Source organism: Alexandromys fortis, unplaced genomic scaffold (genome assembly GCF_014885135.2).
Source record: "Alexandromys fortis isolate MF-2015 unplaced genomic scaffold, M_Fortis_MF-2015_v1.1 scaffold_0, whole genome shotgun sequence".
NCBI lineage: Eukaryota > Metazoa > Chordata > Mammalia > Rodentia > Cricetidae > Alexandromys > Alexandromys fortis.
Window position 1 is genome coordinate 42,753,090 of NW_026067949.1, and position 15,566 is coordinate 42,768,655.

The following is a 15,566-nucleotide window of genomic DNA, read 5'->3' on the forward strand; positions in this document are numbered from 1 at the left end:
CTCCATTCCCCCTCCCTCATGCAACTGAAGAGCAGTCCAGATTCCCTGCCTTGCAGGAAGTCCAAGGTCCTCCCACTTCTATCCAGGTCCAGGAAGGTGAGCATCCAAACAGGCTAGGCTCCCACACAGCCAGTTCATGTATTAGGATTGAAATCTAGTGCCATTGTCCTTGGCCTCTCATCAGCCTTCATTGTCCACCCTGTTCAGAGAGTCCGGTCTCATCCTATGCTTATTCAGTTCCAGTCCAGCTGGCCTTGGTGAGCTCCCAATAGATAATTCCACTGTCACAGTGAGTGGGTGCACCCCTCGTGGTCCTGACTTCCTTGCTCATGTTCTCCCTCCTTCTGCTCCTCATTTGGACCTTAGGAGGTCAGGCTGTTGCTCCAGTTTGGGTCTCTGTCTCTATCTCCATCCATCGCCAGGTAAAGGTCCTCGCTCAGGATAGTGTTTTCTATTTCCATCCATTTGCATGCAAAATTCACGATGTCATTGTTTTTTACCGCTGAGTAGTACTCTAATATGTATATATTCCACACTTTCTTCATCCATTCTTCCATTGAAGGGCATCTAGGTTGTTTCCAGGTTCTGGCTATTACAAATAATGCTGCTATGAACATAGTTGAACAAATGCTTTTGTCATATGATAGGCCATCTCTTGGGTAAATTCCCAAGAGTGGTTTTACTGGATCTTGGGGTAAGTTGATCCCGAATTTCCTGAGAAATCGCCACACTGATTTCCATAGTGGTTGCACAAGTTTGCATTCCCACCAGCAATGGATGAGTGTACCCCTTGCTCCACATCCTATGGAGATATATATCACATCACACAAGGATCTAGTTTCATTCTATTACATATGGATAACAAGTTTTCCCAGCTAGCACAATTTTTTTAAAGAGATTGTCTCCTTTCTAATATGGTTCTGACCACTTTGTAAAAAAAAAAAATAAGGTGGTGGAAACAGTATGAGTCAATTTTTGTATTTTCTATTCTATTGGTCCATGTTTTATGTACAACAAAAGGTTGTATATAGAAAGGGTATAGTTGGGGAAAAGGTGTAAATATGAGTAAAACATTGCTTGGAATTATCAAAGAACTAATACAAATGCTTTTTTAAAATATAAAAAACAAAATATATTTTAAAAGGAGGCTAGAATTATAAAGGAACATTTTGGGATGTGACATGTGGGAAATACTGAGAATTATGGTAGGAACATCACTGAATGACTTCCACTGTTCTGGGACCTCAGCATCCAGGACTGTGTTCTGTTCATCACTGTGTTTCCTGAACTTATTGAAGAACCTTGCTCTCAGGAATAGACAGTCTTCATCAGAAACCAGGGGGTTAACTTGGTCCAAGCTTCTTTACTAGAAGATGAGGATGGAATTTGTAGAGGAAGACAGTCTTTTTCAAATCCATTCAGCCCTAGATTCTTCTTAATTCCTTGTTTGGGGCTGTTCACTTTATGAAGAGTGAAGAGGGCATTGCATCAGCATCATTGACTCAGGGCTTGCACCTGCAGAGTTCAGGGTGAGGGAAGGAGGAGAAACAACTGAATAGATGATGACTGTCTTCATTGGAAGAACTAGAAAACACCATACTTTACTTTCTAGTGTGGGTAGGAATGTGAGCCCGTGTGCAGGTGAGGTCATCATTCCTGTGGGTTAGGAGCATGTGGCATTGCTGAGTGTTCCTTTCAGACATGTGCCGACTGGCAGACAGCAAACGGTTCACTGGGTTTGTAGTCAGTTATTCTCAGCTTTGCAAGAATACTCATGGACACAATTAAATCCAGAAGAGCAATGAACTGGTGATGGAAGTATTACACTCCATGCTTGTATAACAGTTTGCATACAGGCCAGGTTTGACATGGGCTGTGGAGTCTGGCTGTGTACCTGGATACCTGCTTTAGGTCTGGCTTTAGTTCAAAAGGAGAGCCACGAAAAGGAAGAAATCATGTTAGCATCTACTACACCCCTTCAAGTAACTTGTGTAAAGTCCTTTTCACAAACAAACAAACAAAACCTTTTTCTATAGACAGAAAAGGGACTGTGACTCTCTTCACATTTTGAATGAGTGCATTTGCTTGTAGGCAGAAGGCTGCTCGTTTGTTTCCTGGCTACCCATATCCGAAATAGTCACACAGAAACTGTATTATTATAACACTCCTTGGTCTATTAGCTCACGCTTTTTATTGACAAGCTCTTATATCTTAAATTAACCCATTTATATTAATCTGTGGGTCACCATGTGGTTGTTGCCTACTGGTAAGGTTCCATTCAACGTCCAGCATCTGTTTTCTGTGGTGGCTACATGGCTTCTCTCTGACTCTGCCTACTCTCTCCTCCTCTATCTGCTTGGAATTCCTGCCTTGCCCTATTCTGTGCTGCAGTAGGCCCAAAGAGGATTTTTTATTAACCAATGGTATTCACAGCAGGAAGAGGGGAATCCCACATCACCTCCCCTTTGACAGAATGCTAAGCAGCAAAGACACTCTACTTGGAGCTTGTTTTCTTTTAGCAAATTGGCTTTTGGGCAAGGAACTGCCCATGCCTCAACCACTGACAAAATGCATAATGTCTGGACAGGAGAAACAGGATACAAGAAAAAAGTACGTCAAACTTTTCCAAGACAGGGCAAGATGATTTTGAAAAATTTCCTGCCTCTGAAAATGGTCTGTCAGTTACTCTAGACCTTAGCTAAAGTTGGTTACTCCAACATTGCAAATGGGACTAAGTGATTGCCCAGGTAGCCAGTTGTCTCTGTCATTTACTGCACATTTTGGAAGTTGCTTGATTGCACTTCCTATTTACTCAAGTAATATTATTTCCCTTCTCAGGTCTTCAACGGGGTTGAAGACTAGATAGTTGTAGTTACTTTCCTCTTATGACTTGGCCAAGCAACTTTCAATACAAGACTTAGACTCCTTAGGATAGGATACTTATTGAAATGTTTAGGATATGTTTCTTGCTTGATATTGTTTAAGCTGGTTGTAATTCTAATTTTTATGCTTGATATTTGTTTTTATTGTGTATAGTGTTGTATTAGGCTTAGAACTCTCTTCTTTAGACAAAAGGGGGAGGTGCTGTAGGAACTCCTTCAGCCTTTAAGATACCAGCTCACTTGAGTGTGGTCTCTTATACTATAAATGCAGCCATAAAGCTTGTATGTGCTCTCTCTCCACTGCTGGATTTGGTTCCTATTCCCTGTTTGTGCAGAGGACTGTGACCTGTGAGTCTATGCCTGAATAAGGAATCCTTTATTATACTCAATTCTGAGCTAATGTGGGGTTACTTTATAATGTTCAACTTCACTTTTTCTTGAATTTTTTCTGGTTATGTTAATTAATAATTCCTTATTTTATATGAACCTTTATACCTGGGAACTACAGAGAACCATGAGTGTGAGCTTTATAACTGTGAAGGGGACAAAATTAAGTACATTACACATAGTTCTTCTCTGAGAGTGTAGAGTGCAGGTGATTTACTGTTAGTCTACACATATGACACACATAAATTTGTCTTTTATAGTATATATTTATATGGTATGATGTAACATGAAGGCGGGCTCGTTGTGGTTTCTGTCCTGCCCAGTTCCCACAGTCTTTAGGTCCCAAAGAAAATCACACAGAAAGTCTACATTAGATATAAACTGATTGGCCCATTAGCTTAGGCTTCTTGCTAACTCTTATAACGTATATTAGCACACTGTTTTTGTATATGTTAGCCACATGGTTCAGTACCTTTTTCAGCAGGGCGGGTCACATCCTGCTTCTTCCGTGTCTGGACAGGACTGCAGAGGAAAGGGCTTCCTCCTTCCGAGAATTCTCCTGTTCTCATTGACCTGCCTCTACTTCCTGTCTGGTTGTCTCACCTATACTTCCTGCCTGGCTACTGGCCAATCACCATTATTTAAAACGTAATTGACAGAATACAGATTTGTCCCACACCAGTGTGATGATTATAAATTCAAATGTTAAAGAAGCTGTAAGTCCTGAAATACTAAATATTCACCCAAGACTTAATTCTTATTAAAAATGAATAATTACACCCCTCTCACTGAAAACTTTACATCTTTTAAATGGTAAAATTAGGGTTACTAAATAATTGAACAAACTTCTCTATGATTATTTGTCAAGAAACTATAGGTAACAGAAGCAAACATATACAGTTATTAGCAACAAAGCGTTGACTTAGCAGTGAAGCAGTTTTTAAATGAGAAAGCAACCTACAAAATGGGCGAATGATTTGAAAAGAATATATCTTAGAAAGTGTCAGTGTCTGCCTATATAAGGAGCTAATGGCAAGACACGAAACAACCAAGGGAAAGGCAGACTGATTTAAACTAGACAACGGAACTGAACAGATCTTTACTCCAAAAAAGAAATAAAGTGATCAGCAACAGAAAAACAAAAGGCTCAACATCATTATCAGGAGAATAGAAATTCAATCTACACTGAGCTATCATACCAAATCTGTTAAGATGGCTGTTATGGAAACAGGGATCATACTTGCTGGTGAAACAAAAGCATCATTGTGCTTTTGAATGAAAACAGACACAGGCACTATGAAAAGTACTATAGAGTTTCCTCAAAAAGGAAAAGTATAACCTAGCAATCTAGCTTGTAAGTATACATACATAAATAATAAAAAAAACCAGAAATCAGTATCACAAAGTATTATCTGTATTCACTTGATCATTTGAACACAGTCACAACAGTCAAGACATGTAATTTACTTGTTCACTGATAGGCCAGTGGATAAATAGAATATGACATGAAATAAAAAAATAGTCATCCATAAAAAGAAAGAAAATCAAGATTGGGAATGTGGCTCAGTTGGTAAAGTACTTGTTGTGTAAGTATGGCAGCATGAGTTTGACTCTCCAGCACGCACACACGGAGGACAGGTGAAGTGGCACAAATACATACCCCAGAACTGGGTGGTAACAGGAGACACTCTCTCCCTGTCAAGCCAGTCTTGCCAACTTGAGAGGTCCAGATTCAGTGAGACTCTGGCTCAAAAAATAACATGGAAAGTGACTAAGGAGGGCTCCACACATTGTGCTGGCCTCCAGATGCTAGTATGTGCACATATATACACAGAAGCACACACACAGATCTCTCGTTCACACATATGAAGTCCAACTATCTGTGATCATAGAAATTAGGAAGATAGTATGCTTAGTGAAATAAATCACAGAATTACAAGTAGGACATGATTATATGAGCAAACTAAAGTACCCAAACTCATAGATATAAACATCAGAATGATGGATTCCAGGGCTGGGAGTGGGGAGAATGGGGGGTATGTCTGAGTGTTGCAAAGTTTCAGTTACATATGATGAATAAATCACCAGAGATATGTTTATCACCGAGTCCATAATTCACAGCACTTTTTTGTATAGTTAAAATCTTGTTAAGAAGGTAGGTATTATGTGAAGTGGTCTTATTCCCCTAAAAACAATTTGAAATTAAATTTAAAAGATGGGAGAAATAACTTTGTGGTTGATGGATTCTGGTGATCGCTTCATAAATGTGAGCTTACCTCTAACCCCATTAAGTTGTTTGCATTAAATAGATACAGATTTTTTTTTTGATTTTTCGAGACAGGGTTTCTCTGTAGCTTTTTGGTTCCTGTCCTGGAACTAGCTCTTGTAGACCAGGCTGGCCTCGAACTCACAGAGATCCGCCTGCCTCGGCCTCCTGAGTGCTGGGATTAAAGGCGTGCGCCACCACCGCCCGGCCCTGATACAGAATTTTTATACGTCAATCATACCTCAATAAAGTAATTTGACATTTTTAAATTCAAATATAACTCAATACATTACAGGATAAAACATCATGAATAAATGGTGTTTATCCCTTATATATTTGTATAGATGAATTATATAAATATTAAATAGATGAGTTTAACCGTGTAAAATTAGTTTATGTAACTTTTTATGTTAGCAACAAAAAATAAAATACAAATTTTACAAAGTCTTCATAATCTTAGAAACCATATATCACCAGTTCCTGATAAATATTCCCAGCAAACTGGGAGTATAAAGAGACTCCCCTCCATGATGAAAAGAATTTGTAAATATCTTACAGGAAATATTGCACTCAATGGTAAGAGCATGAAAACTCCTTGTATAACTCTGTACCTGGGGAGACATGCGACACAATCTCTTAAGGCCCCCAGCCAGAGAACTGGCAGCAGATCTGAGTAAGGGTGCCGTGGAGTTCCAACTTCATAGTACAGGGAGTTTTACTGGGGGCCCAGAGGAATATGGTTGAGGGGTTATTTACTAGAACACAAACAACTGAAACAACTGTCTCATCAAAAGCCAGTCCTGCTTGAGTGATGACTCACAAAAGCTGTAACCTAGAAAACTACATAATTTGAAAGCAGCTCAACAGGTTAGAAAGTATCTCTTTCCAGGCAGCCCAACAGGTTAGAAAGTATCTCTTTCCAGGCAGCTTAACAGGTTAGAGAGTATCTCTTCTGGTCAGCTCACCTTATCTGAGAGTTCTTGTAGCTTTTATACACTGTGACCAGAGAGACCTGGTGATTCTGCTCAGTTTCAGGGATCTCCTGAAGCTTAGTTGTTTACTTCCTGAGCTTAAGGTGCTTCCCTGCAGAATAGAATGTTTCACCTCCCTTTAGGACATCCTGTGTCTTTTATAAGAGGAAATGTTTTATATCTGAGGAAACTGCTACGGGAAACTTATCAAGAACAAGTAAAAGGTATTTCCACTCACAGCTTCTGTCTAACATTGAGTTACTATTCAATCTAGTACAGTGAGGTGTGTATCCACGCTAGAAAGGAAAAAGCAAAACTGACTTCATTTTCAGACAACATGATCATCTTTGCCAAAAATAAAGTGAAATTGATGCTAAAAATCAAATTGATTTTGTATACTCTAAGGTATACAGAATATAATCATTATAGTAATATAACCATGAATAACTATGTACTCAAACCACCAACACAAGAACTATATTATTCTAAGTAATTTATATCTAGTATGCATGTGATTCTCTTATTTCATCCACATACCTTAAAACCACTGCAGTGTTTAACATGTATTTTGTACTTCATGAGTTCACAATGCAGAAACAAATGAGGAAAAAGGAGTTGGAAGATTAGAAGAATATCCAGAAGTCTGCTGAGAGGATGACAACGAGGACCACCTTTGAGAGATGCTTTATTTACACAATTCTTACAGCTTAAAGTGTCATGAACATAATGTGGGTTTTTACCATTTTGAAGTGTAAATATAAATTTGAACTGAGTAGCAGTGATAAGGGGCTTCCTATTTTTTATTTCTATACGTCCTGAATTATATCTCTGTTATGTGTGTACATTTCTATAATATTTATATTATTGAATTTTCAGACAGAAAATGGATTGATTAGATACTATAAATGAGAAGTCATGGTGTACAGTAATTTGAAAGGGTAGTAACAAACTTTCCCCTGCCTGTGGAGATGTTAGCTATCAATTGAAAAAGTAATTTATTGTGCATGTGTAATACATTTTAACTTACAGAGTATGTGCTAAAATGTTCACAAGTATTTCAGTTATGATCACTAGTAAGAAATTAATATTCTGTGGGTGCTAATGTTGTGGGACTAACCATGTGAAACCTCATTATCATAAAAGAACAGGCACTATTACTATTATAACCCGTGAGTCTGTGACTTGGAAGATTACATTCTAAGCTGCCCTTAGTTAATCTCAGACTGATTCATTCGTATATTCACAAGTTGGTTGAGTTGCTTTTAAGTTTGTGAGTCGGCTCTGCCTTCCACTATAGTTAAGGCTTGTTTGAAGCACTGTTTCTACTGCATGTGTGTCCTATTCTGATCATGGACCTAGTGTACATACGAATGTGACCTTCCTTGTGGTGACTTCAGAAGCCCCAGAAAGCGAGTGGGAAATGCAGGATCTCTAGGACTAGGCATTGCAATTTCTGTCCTATTCTACTCCAAATTGACTCCTAAAGCCAGGCCCAGATTCAGAGAGGACTTTAACTTCTTGAATGAAAGGTACTGCCATGTCCCTTGGCAGGAATCTGAGTGTGCTGGAGGGAATCAGGTAGGACAGAAATAATGAGGCCTCTAATGAAACATGTAATACATGTGTTAATCCATATATAAGACAATTTTAATCAAAGAATACATACCTTTACTGTATGTATTGTTCTCTAGTATATGCCAAGCTATGTTTTATTAAGAGATGCTTGGCTTTCACATTGGACTGTGTTGCATCTAGGGGACTTTGAGATTGTTGTTGTCCCATTCTAACCCCACCTTCTCCTTTTAGGTCATACAGTTCGCTCCCGTAATCGTTTACACTCTTAACCCAGTAAGCATTTTCCTTTTAAAGAAAAATTTCAGGGCCTGGAGAGATGGCTCAATGGTTAAGAACACCGGCTGCTCTTGCCCTGGACCAGCAGCTACATGGTGGCTCACAACCATTTGTAATGCCTGTTTCAGGGGCTATGGTGCTCCCTTCTAACCACTTCTGGCAGTGCAAACATGTGGTGCACAAACTTATAATCAGACAAAACACCAATACTGAGAAAATAAGAATAGGTAAATCTCAAAACCAGTTATAAAAATAATTTAGTGCCTGGAACATCTCAGCAGCGTTTGCCTTAGACCATGAGGTTCTGGCTCCCCTCTAGAGCCATGTAGTCCTACACTCTGAAGATGGAGATGGGCAGGTCCTACGTGGTCAACTCCAAGCCAGTGAGAAACCATGTCTCATACAAACGCACGCTGGCCAGGGCCTGAAGAATGACACCTGAACTTTCCCTTTCTCCTCTATGTGTATGACACTGTGCATATTTGCACACTCATGAACACAAACACACATGCACAAAATGAAGAGTTTGAAATGTTTGGTGCCTATCTCATTTGATGTGTGTTCTACATATAGCATGGTATCTGTCAATATAGATTTTAGATAATTAGCTCACCAGCCTCCAAACTATATTCATATCCAGATCCACAAATGCAGCAATATCTTTTTGTAGAGATAGCGTTGTATCTGTCAATATAGACTTTAGATATTTAGCTCACCAGCCTCTAAACTATGTCCCTATCCAGATCTGCAGATGCAGCATGATCCTTTTACAGAGAAGAAGATTTGCTTATAGGAAGAGAAGAGAAGCTTGCATCTCTTCAGCTGTCCAGGCAGAAGTTAATGGGACTACTTAATAGTTACCCTAGGAATTTCTGCACCCCACCAAATATCTGTATCCAAGTTGATGAAATCTAATACAGCTCAAGATCCTTAGCTTGGTCACAAACCTGCCACTCTCCTGGTTTCTCAGATGTTGCCTTTATCGTGAACAAAATTATCCTGACATGTCGTTACCATGCAAGTATCAGATAGAAGACAAAGAGCACAGAGAAAGAATGACAGGAAGGAGAGGACGTGCTGTCTGGCTGTCTTCTAACGCCTCGTTGGCCAGCGCTCCTTGAGACTTCCTAGAAATGATAGAAAGATGCTTGGGAGAAAACACTCTCACTCTTAGAAGGGGTTCTGTTTAACGATGGTGCCATGATTTCCACATGAATGACTCTATACAACTCGGTGTTGAACACTAAGCCCCACGCTGGTAGCACTAGTCAGAGAGGATCTGAAAGCCTTAGGAGGCAGAGCCAAGCTGGAGGAAGTAGGTTCCTCCTGATAATTTGTCACTGGCCTCTTCCTTTCTTTTTCTGTGCTTTCTGCCCACCCTGGTAGCAGCTACTTTCTCTCTTGGTTTCCCTGACAGAGCGAAGCCTCTGAAATTAGGAGTAACAAACCATTCCTTCATTTTCCATTTTTTCTCTCTCAGATATTGTAGTCTCAGCTACACAAACATAACTAAGACAGCTAGGTTCCATGTGTCCCTGATATGACTGCCACCAGAGCAAATAAGGCTTCAGAGTGTTTCCTGATCTACAAGAAAACATGCATTCATACGAATTCCATTGTGCTTACTTTAAGTATTTAAGTAGGAGGCTACCTTCCAGCTGATAGAGTGATCCACCTGAATAGGCATTTCCATGGCTCCAGTTTTATATCTGAGTTCTGGTCTTGTTCCCAGCCTCACCTCTGACTCAACATTGTGAAACTAAGAAATCATTTAGCCTCCCAGTACCTCAAAATCTAGCTTCTGTGAATGAGGATAATGGGTAAAGCTCTCTTGCTTCACTGACTTGCTGTGAAGTTTAATTAGGTAATGTTTACACAGCCCTTTCAACTCTACCAATTAAAACAATGCATAAGTGCCGTGCCTCCTTTTATCAGGATGCCCGGACTGAGCTGTTTCATAAAGACTCAAAGATGACTGAGATAGGAGGAACTACAGGGAAGAGACTTTGTGTGTGTGTGTGTGTGTGTGTGTGATCACGGTTCTGAACCTGTCACTTGGCATATGAAAATGCCTAGTTAGGACTGTGTTTAAGGAGATGTAACTTCACACTTACAGCAGTGGTAAAGCTCTGTTTTACACTAAGGGGTGTTCACACTTACATCTTTACACTAAGGGGCATTCACACTTACAGCTTTACACTAAGGGGCATTCACACTTACAGCTTTACACTAAGGGGCGTTCACACTTACAGCTTTACACTAAGGGGCGTTCACACAGCAGTGGTGAAGGACCTCTGAGCACCTGCAGCACGGAATGGTGCCTGCGGCTTTAAATATTGCCATCCTATATTGTGTAACACATTTTTCTTTAACAACAGTGGTGAATTGTTTTACTTTTCACGTAAAGAATAATAGAATAGCAAACTACAGCACTTGATTAGATAGCGATAGTATGCAAATTAGGGTAACTCTATATAACCATCCAATGATGGTATACTCATATATCAGAGGTCTTCTCGCAAACATATCATATAAATAGGAAACCCTGCTGTTTATTATGAGACTATTGAATTCTAATATGATTATCTAAGTTATTTTTAAATTCTACCTTAATAATAAATTTTCTTCTCCAGAAATATATTCATAGATAGGTATTTTATCCTTTGGGACAGAACAGTGGCTTGTTTCCATAGCCTTCCATGAGCTTTTGTGTGTAAATATATTTAAAATAGAAATTTTAGATAAGATCATAGGCACATAGCAACTCAGTTTCATATTTGATTAAATGACCCAGAATTTTGATCAATGGAAATCTAGTTAACTATTTTATTGGAAATGTAGACAACTGGTAAAAGAATTACAAAAACTCAAAATATTCAGGTGAGAGGTTTCAACTGCAAGTTTTTTTTTTTTTAATTATGAAATCTGGTCCCTGGTGTATTGCACTTGGACTGCTTTTTGCTGCAGATTCAGAAATGCATCTGTTCATACATCAAAACATAACCACAATTGAGCTCTTAGAAATTTGACAGGAAGAGTCTGACTCATATTTTCTGAAATTTATGTTCTTTCCAATCTTTATCACCACTATAGAAAAAGAATTACAGTGAAATTTTGGTCTTTTTGCACTACTGGCTGGTAGAATGTGTGAGGGTCCTTTAGTAAATCCCGGGGCCTAGTATCTGACTGGATGTTATTTGAGGAAGATTGCCAGGAATTCTTTTAATTCTTTTACTGTAAAGATAACAAAATGCAGATCTGAGACTGCAAGATGTATAGCTTCAAGGGGCAAAACACAAAGTCTACATTTGTTAGTGTCAGGAAGTGGCTTAACACAGCTGCTTAGGGTTCTGAGATCCAAGTAGACCCACAGCCTGCGATGTGGATGCTGATCAAGAAGGAGAGATGACTTAACAACCAGTTCATTCTTTGTCAGCCTTTGGGTTAAGTGGGTACCATGATCCAGGGAGAGAGGATTAAAAAGGTTGATGTGAATGTTTGTAGGTGTAGTCCCTCCCCCTATTTATTATTATTTTAGGAGTTCTCTGACATCCCTTAGTGGTCCTCAGTTGGACTCTTTGGATGCAGAGGTTTGATTTTAAATCAATGTCCAGTTAGCTATTATTTTATCATCATAATCTGTACCCACAGGCATAATTTAACTTAACATTTCTGTTCTCAGAGTGCTACCAGGGATGTCACAGGAGAAGGATGCTGTGGCCTCTGTCTGGAGCAGGGTTGGAGGCTGTCTGAGAACCCAGGGACCCCAATGTCTACAGAGTTTACTTAGCCCAGGGGACACTTTGGATAAGAATAGCAGACTTTAGCTAACAAAGTATTGCCCACAACAACATAAATTAAGGTTGTGCTTTAACTTTAGAAGAAATTCCTCCTTGAGAATTTGAGAACGAATTGAGTATTGGATTTTTTCCTCACATCCTTGAATGTAAGGCCCCCTCCCTGCAGTGTTTTCTGTTTACAGTAGCTCCCCCAAGTATTTACCCTGTGTTTAATGATGGAGAACATCACACTTTTTTTTTAATCTGTAAGACAATATGTTTATGCTGAGTCTTATTCTATTTTGTAATGAGACTTTCGTAAATGTGAAGCAGAACCGTAGAGCTCTGAGAATATGGGTTTTCTCTCCAGTGTTTCTGAGATTTTTGTTTTGTTTTGGTGAATGAGTGAGTGTGTGTGTGTGTGTGTATGTGTGTGTGTATGTGTGTGTGTGTGTGTGTATTGCCATATTTCTTGCTAAGAGTATTAAGACAAATGACCAGAAAGCTAAGACTTCATCTACCTCAGGATTTATGCATGCATGTTGTCACAAGGCAATAAGATTTGTCTCTGGCTGGGCAAATATGTCCAACTGGACACAGTCAACACACACAACATGGAACATAATAATAAAGTGTATGTTAATGCAATGTTCAGAGCTCACTCTGTAGAGACTCATAAAAACAAACAAACAAAACAACTGCAATGTTAATTGTCTGTTGTCCTTCTACCTGATGACCAGTAATCAGCGTGAAGTTAGTCTCTTACTTGCAAAGTGTGTACTTAGATACTTTAAGACTACAGGACAAAGTACAGGACAGAATTTGAGTGTTTCACTGCTGTTCCATTCGCAGGTATTCCCAGGCTGATTACAGCTGATATGGTTAGAGAAGGCGCAGCAGTAATTGATGTGGGTATCAACTATGTTCAAGATCCTACGACAGGAAAGACAAAACTAGTTGGAGATGTAGACTTCGAAGGTAAGAACACAAGCCTCTTGATAAGTGAAGGGGATACCTCGATTCCAACCTTCATCCTTGTGTATTTTTGAGAATTTCATACAAATACTGTTTTTACACAATTTCCACCCTTCTCTCCCCCTCCAGCTCTTTCTGTGTTTCCCCACTCCCTATCAAGTTTCTGATCTCACTTCTATGATTATTATTGTTACACTTGTATACACACACACATATATGCATATGCACAACCTACCAAGCCCGTTTAGTGGTGCTCCTTATGTATATATGTTTAGGGCTGGCGACTTGGGATTGGATAATCTGAAGGGAGGTGGTCCCTGTAGAAGACTGATTCTCCCTTTCTGAGCAGCCGTTTGTTTATTGCCTGTAGTTTTTCATCTAGGGGTGTGACTTTATGAAATTTCCCCTTTCCGAGCTGACATGCTGACTGGTATCATTATGCAGATCCTGTTTAGGTAATCATGGTTTTGAGATTTCATGAGTACAAAACATTGTCTAACAGCAGGGATCCCGGTCCTCTCTCCCTTGAAAATCTTCCCACTCTTTTTCCAAGATGTTCTCTGAGCCTTGGGTATAAGTGCTGTATTGTAGGTGAAACAACTGGGCTGAAACCGCAGTTACATATTCTCTGCACTTTGATCACTTGTACTACAGAGGAGTACCTCTGTCAGCTGGGAAAAGAAGTTTCTTTGAGGAGGGTAAGAGCCACACTTTTCTGTGGGTATAAAGATAAATGTTTGGAATATAATTAGAAATTATGTTGGTTTAGGAAAATGGCAGTAGGAGGTTCTCTTCTTGGGTCTGTGACCTCTTCAGCCACCCTAGGAACCCGATTTTTAGTACCAGACATGACTCCACCCTAGTAAGGACTCTTAGTACACACAGCTGTTGGTTATTTCCAAGGTATGAGTAGCACTATTATACTTGGAGGTTAGGTGATTGGTGAGATCATTGTTGTGGGTCCTGGACTTTGAAGGCAGGTAGGACTATTAATTGTTTTTTTCTTCCTTGATGCTTTTCATAGCACCTTTGGGTACTGCATGAGTTAGTCTTCATGGAGGAAGAATCCATGTCTGTTGCAAGGCTGATTCCTCTAAGTCTTCTGTCTGAGGTGTGTGGTGCCTTTCAGTTCTAGGAGGCAGCCAAGGACAATAGTAATAGTGCATGTGGTTTTGGAGTCTCTTGGACTCCCTGACCAAGAAAGGAGGCTTCCTGATGGGGGAAGCTCTGCTAACCAATCACCTTAAGAAGTGGAACCTAATTAAGGCGTGGCTACCTGGAGCCCAGGAATAAACAATGCCATTTTAAAATGTAGGTTTTATTTTTTATGCATATGAGTGTTTTGCCTACATATATATTTCTGTATCACATGCATGCTTAGTTCCCAAGGTAGCTAGAAGAGGGAGTCAGATTTCCTGGAACTAGAGTTATGGACTGTTGTGAGTCACCTGGTGGGTGCTGGAAATTGAGGCTTGGTCCTCTGAAAGAATAGCCAGGCTCTTAGTCACTGAGCCAGATATCTAGCCCTTAGAATTCACACTTTAGATTTATACTGAGAACGTGATCACCAGTTGCTCATTTATCCAGTTTAACATGATGTTTAACAAGATTTAAAATGCAGATGTTTGCAAGTGTCCCAGGGCACGGGCCTCACATTTGTAAGATTCTGCACAGAAACAGGGACTAGACCCTGATTAGGCCATTTAAGTCTGCTGGTTAAGGAACAAAGAGCAGCCACACGTGTGCACTGATGTGTTCTAGGAGCAGATCAAGCACAGTGGACTTGTTAAAAAAGTACACTACCATCCTCATGCGCTCTGATTGCTAGGGACCCCCGTGTGGTTTAAGTTCTAGTCTACAGCACTGATTTTCCACTGAAACATGTCTGCACCACTATATATGTGTAAAGATGTGTACATATATGCTGGGTATACATGCTGAAATGCTCACGAGAGGAAATCTAGAATACCAGCAGCCCAGGAACTAACCCTTGGTATCAAAAGATGGGGCCAGATGAAAACAGGTTTCTGTCCAGCAAAGAAAACAGCAGAGTTAACAGACAGACCACTGAATGGGAGAGAAATCTTTGATGGCTACACTTCAGGCAAAGGGCTAACAGTCAGAATTTATAAATTATTGTGGAAATTAATTACCAAGTGAATAAAATTGCCAATTAACAAATAGGAAAGTGAACTAAATAGAAACAGTGAACTGAATGAAAAAGACATAAAAATGGTCAATAGCTGCTTTAAAGAGTTCAGGGTCTGTAACCTTCAAGGAAATACATGATAACTGCTTTGAACCTCCATCTTACCCCAGTCAGAACAGCCATCGTCAGCAAATCTGACACCAAATGTTGGAGAAGATGTGGAGAGAAATGCTTATTCCTGTTGTTGGATGTGCAGATTAATATGCCAAATGTGGAACATAATTTAGAGGTTTCTGGAAAATCTAA

General features: G+C 39.7%; 1 protein-coding gene across 5 annotated transcripts in view; it reads left to right on the top strand.

Moving 5' to 3' along the window:
- The window catches only part of Mthfd2l (methylenetetrahydrofolate dehydrogenase (NADP+ dependent) 2 like), an 89,263-nt gene that overhangs the window by 53,206 nt on the left and 20,491 nt on the right, over positions 1-15,566 (top strand). For 3 of the 5 annotated variants that reach the window (XM_050150036.1, XM_050150037.1, XM_050150038.1), the window contains exon 7: positions 12,989-13,114. The exons of the other annotated variants lie outside the window; for them this stretch is intronic. In XM_050150036.1, coding sequence (XP_050005993.1) covers positions 12,989-13,114 — 126 coding nt within the window. The remainder of the gene's footprint in view (positions 1-12,988; positions 13,115-15,566) is intronic. 5 annotated transcript variants of the gene reach the window in all.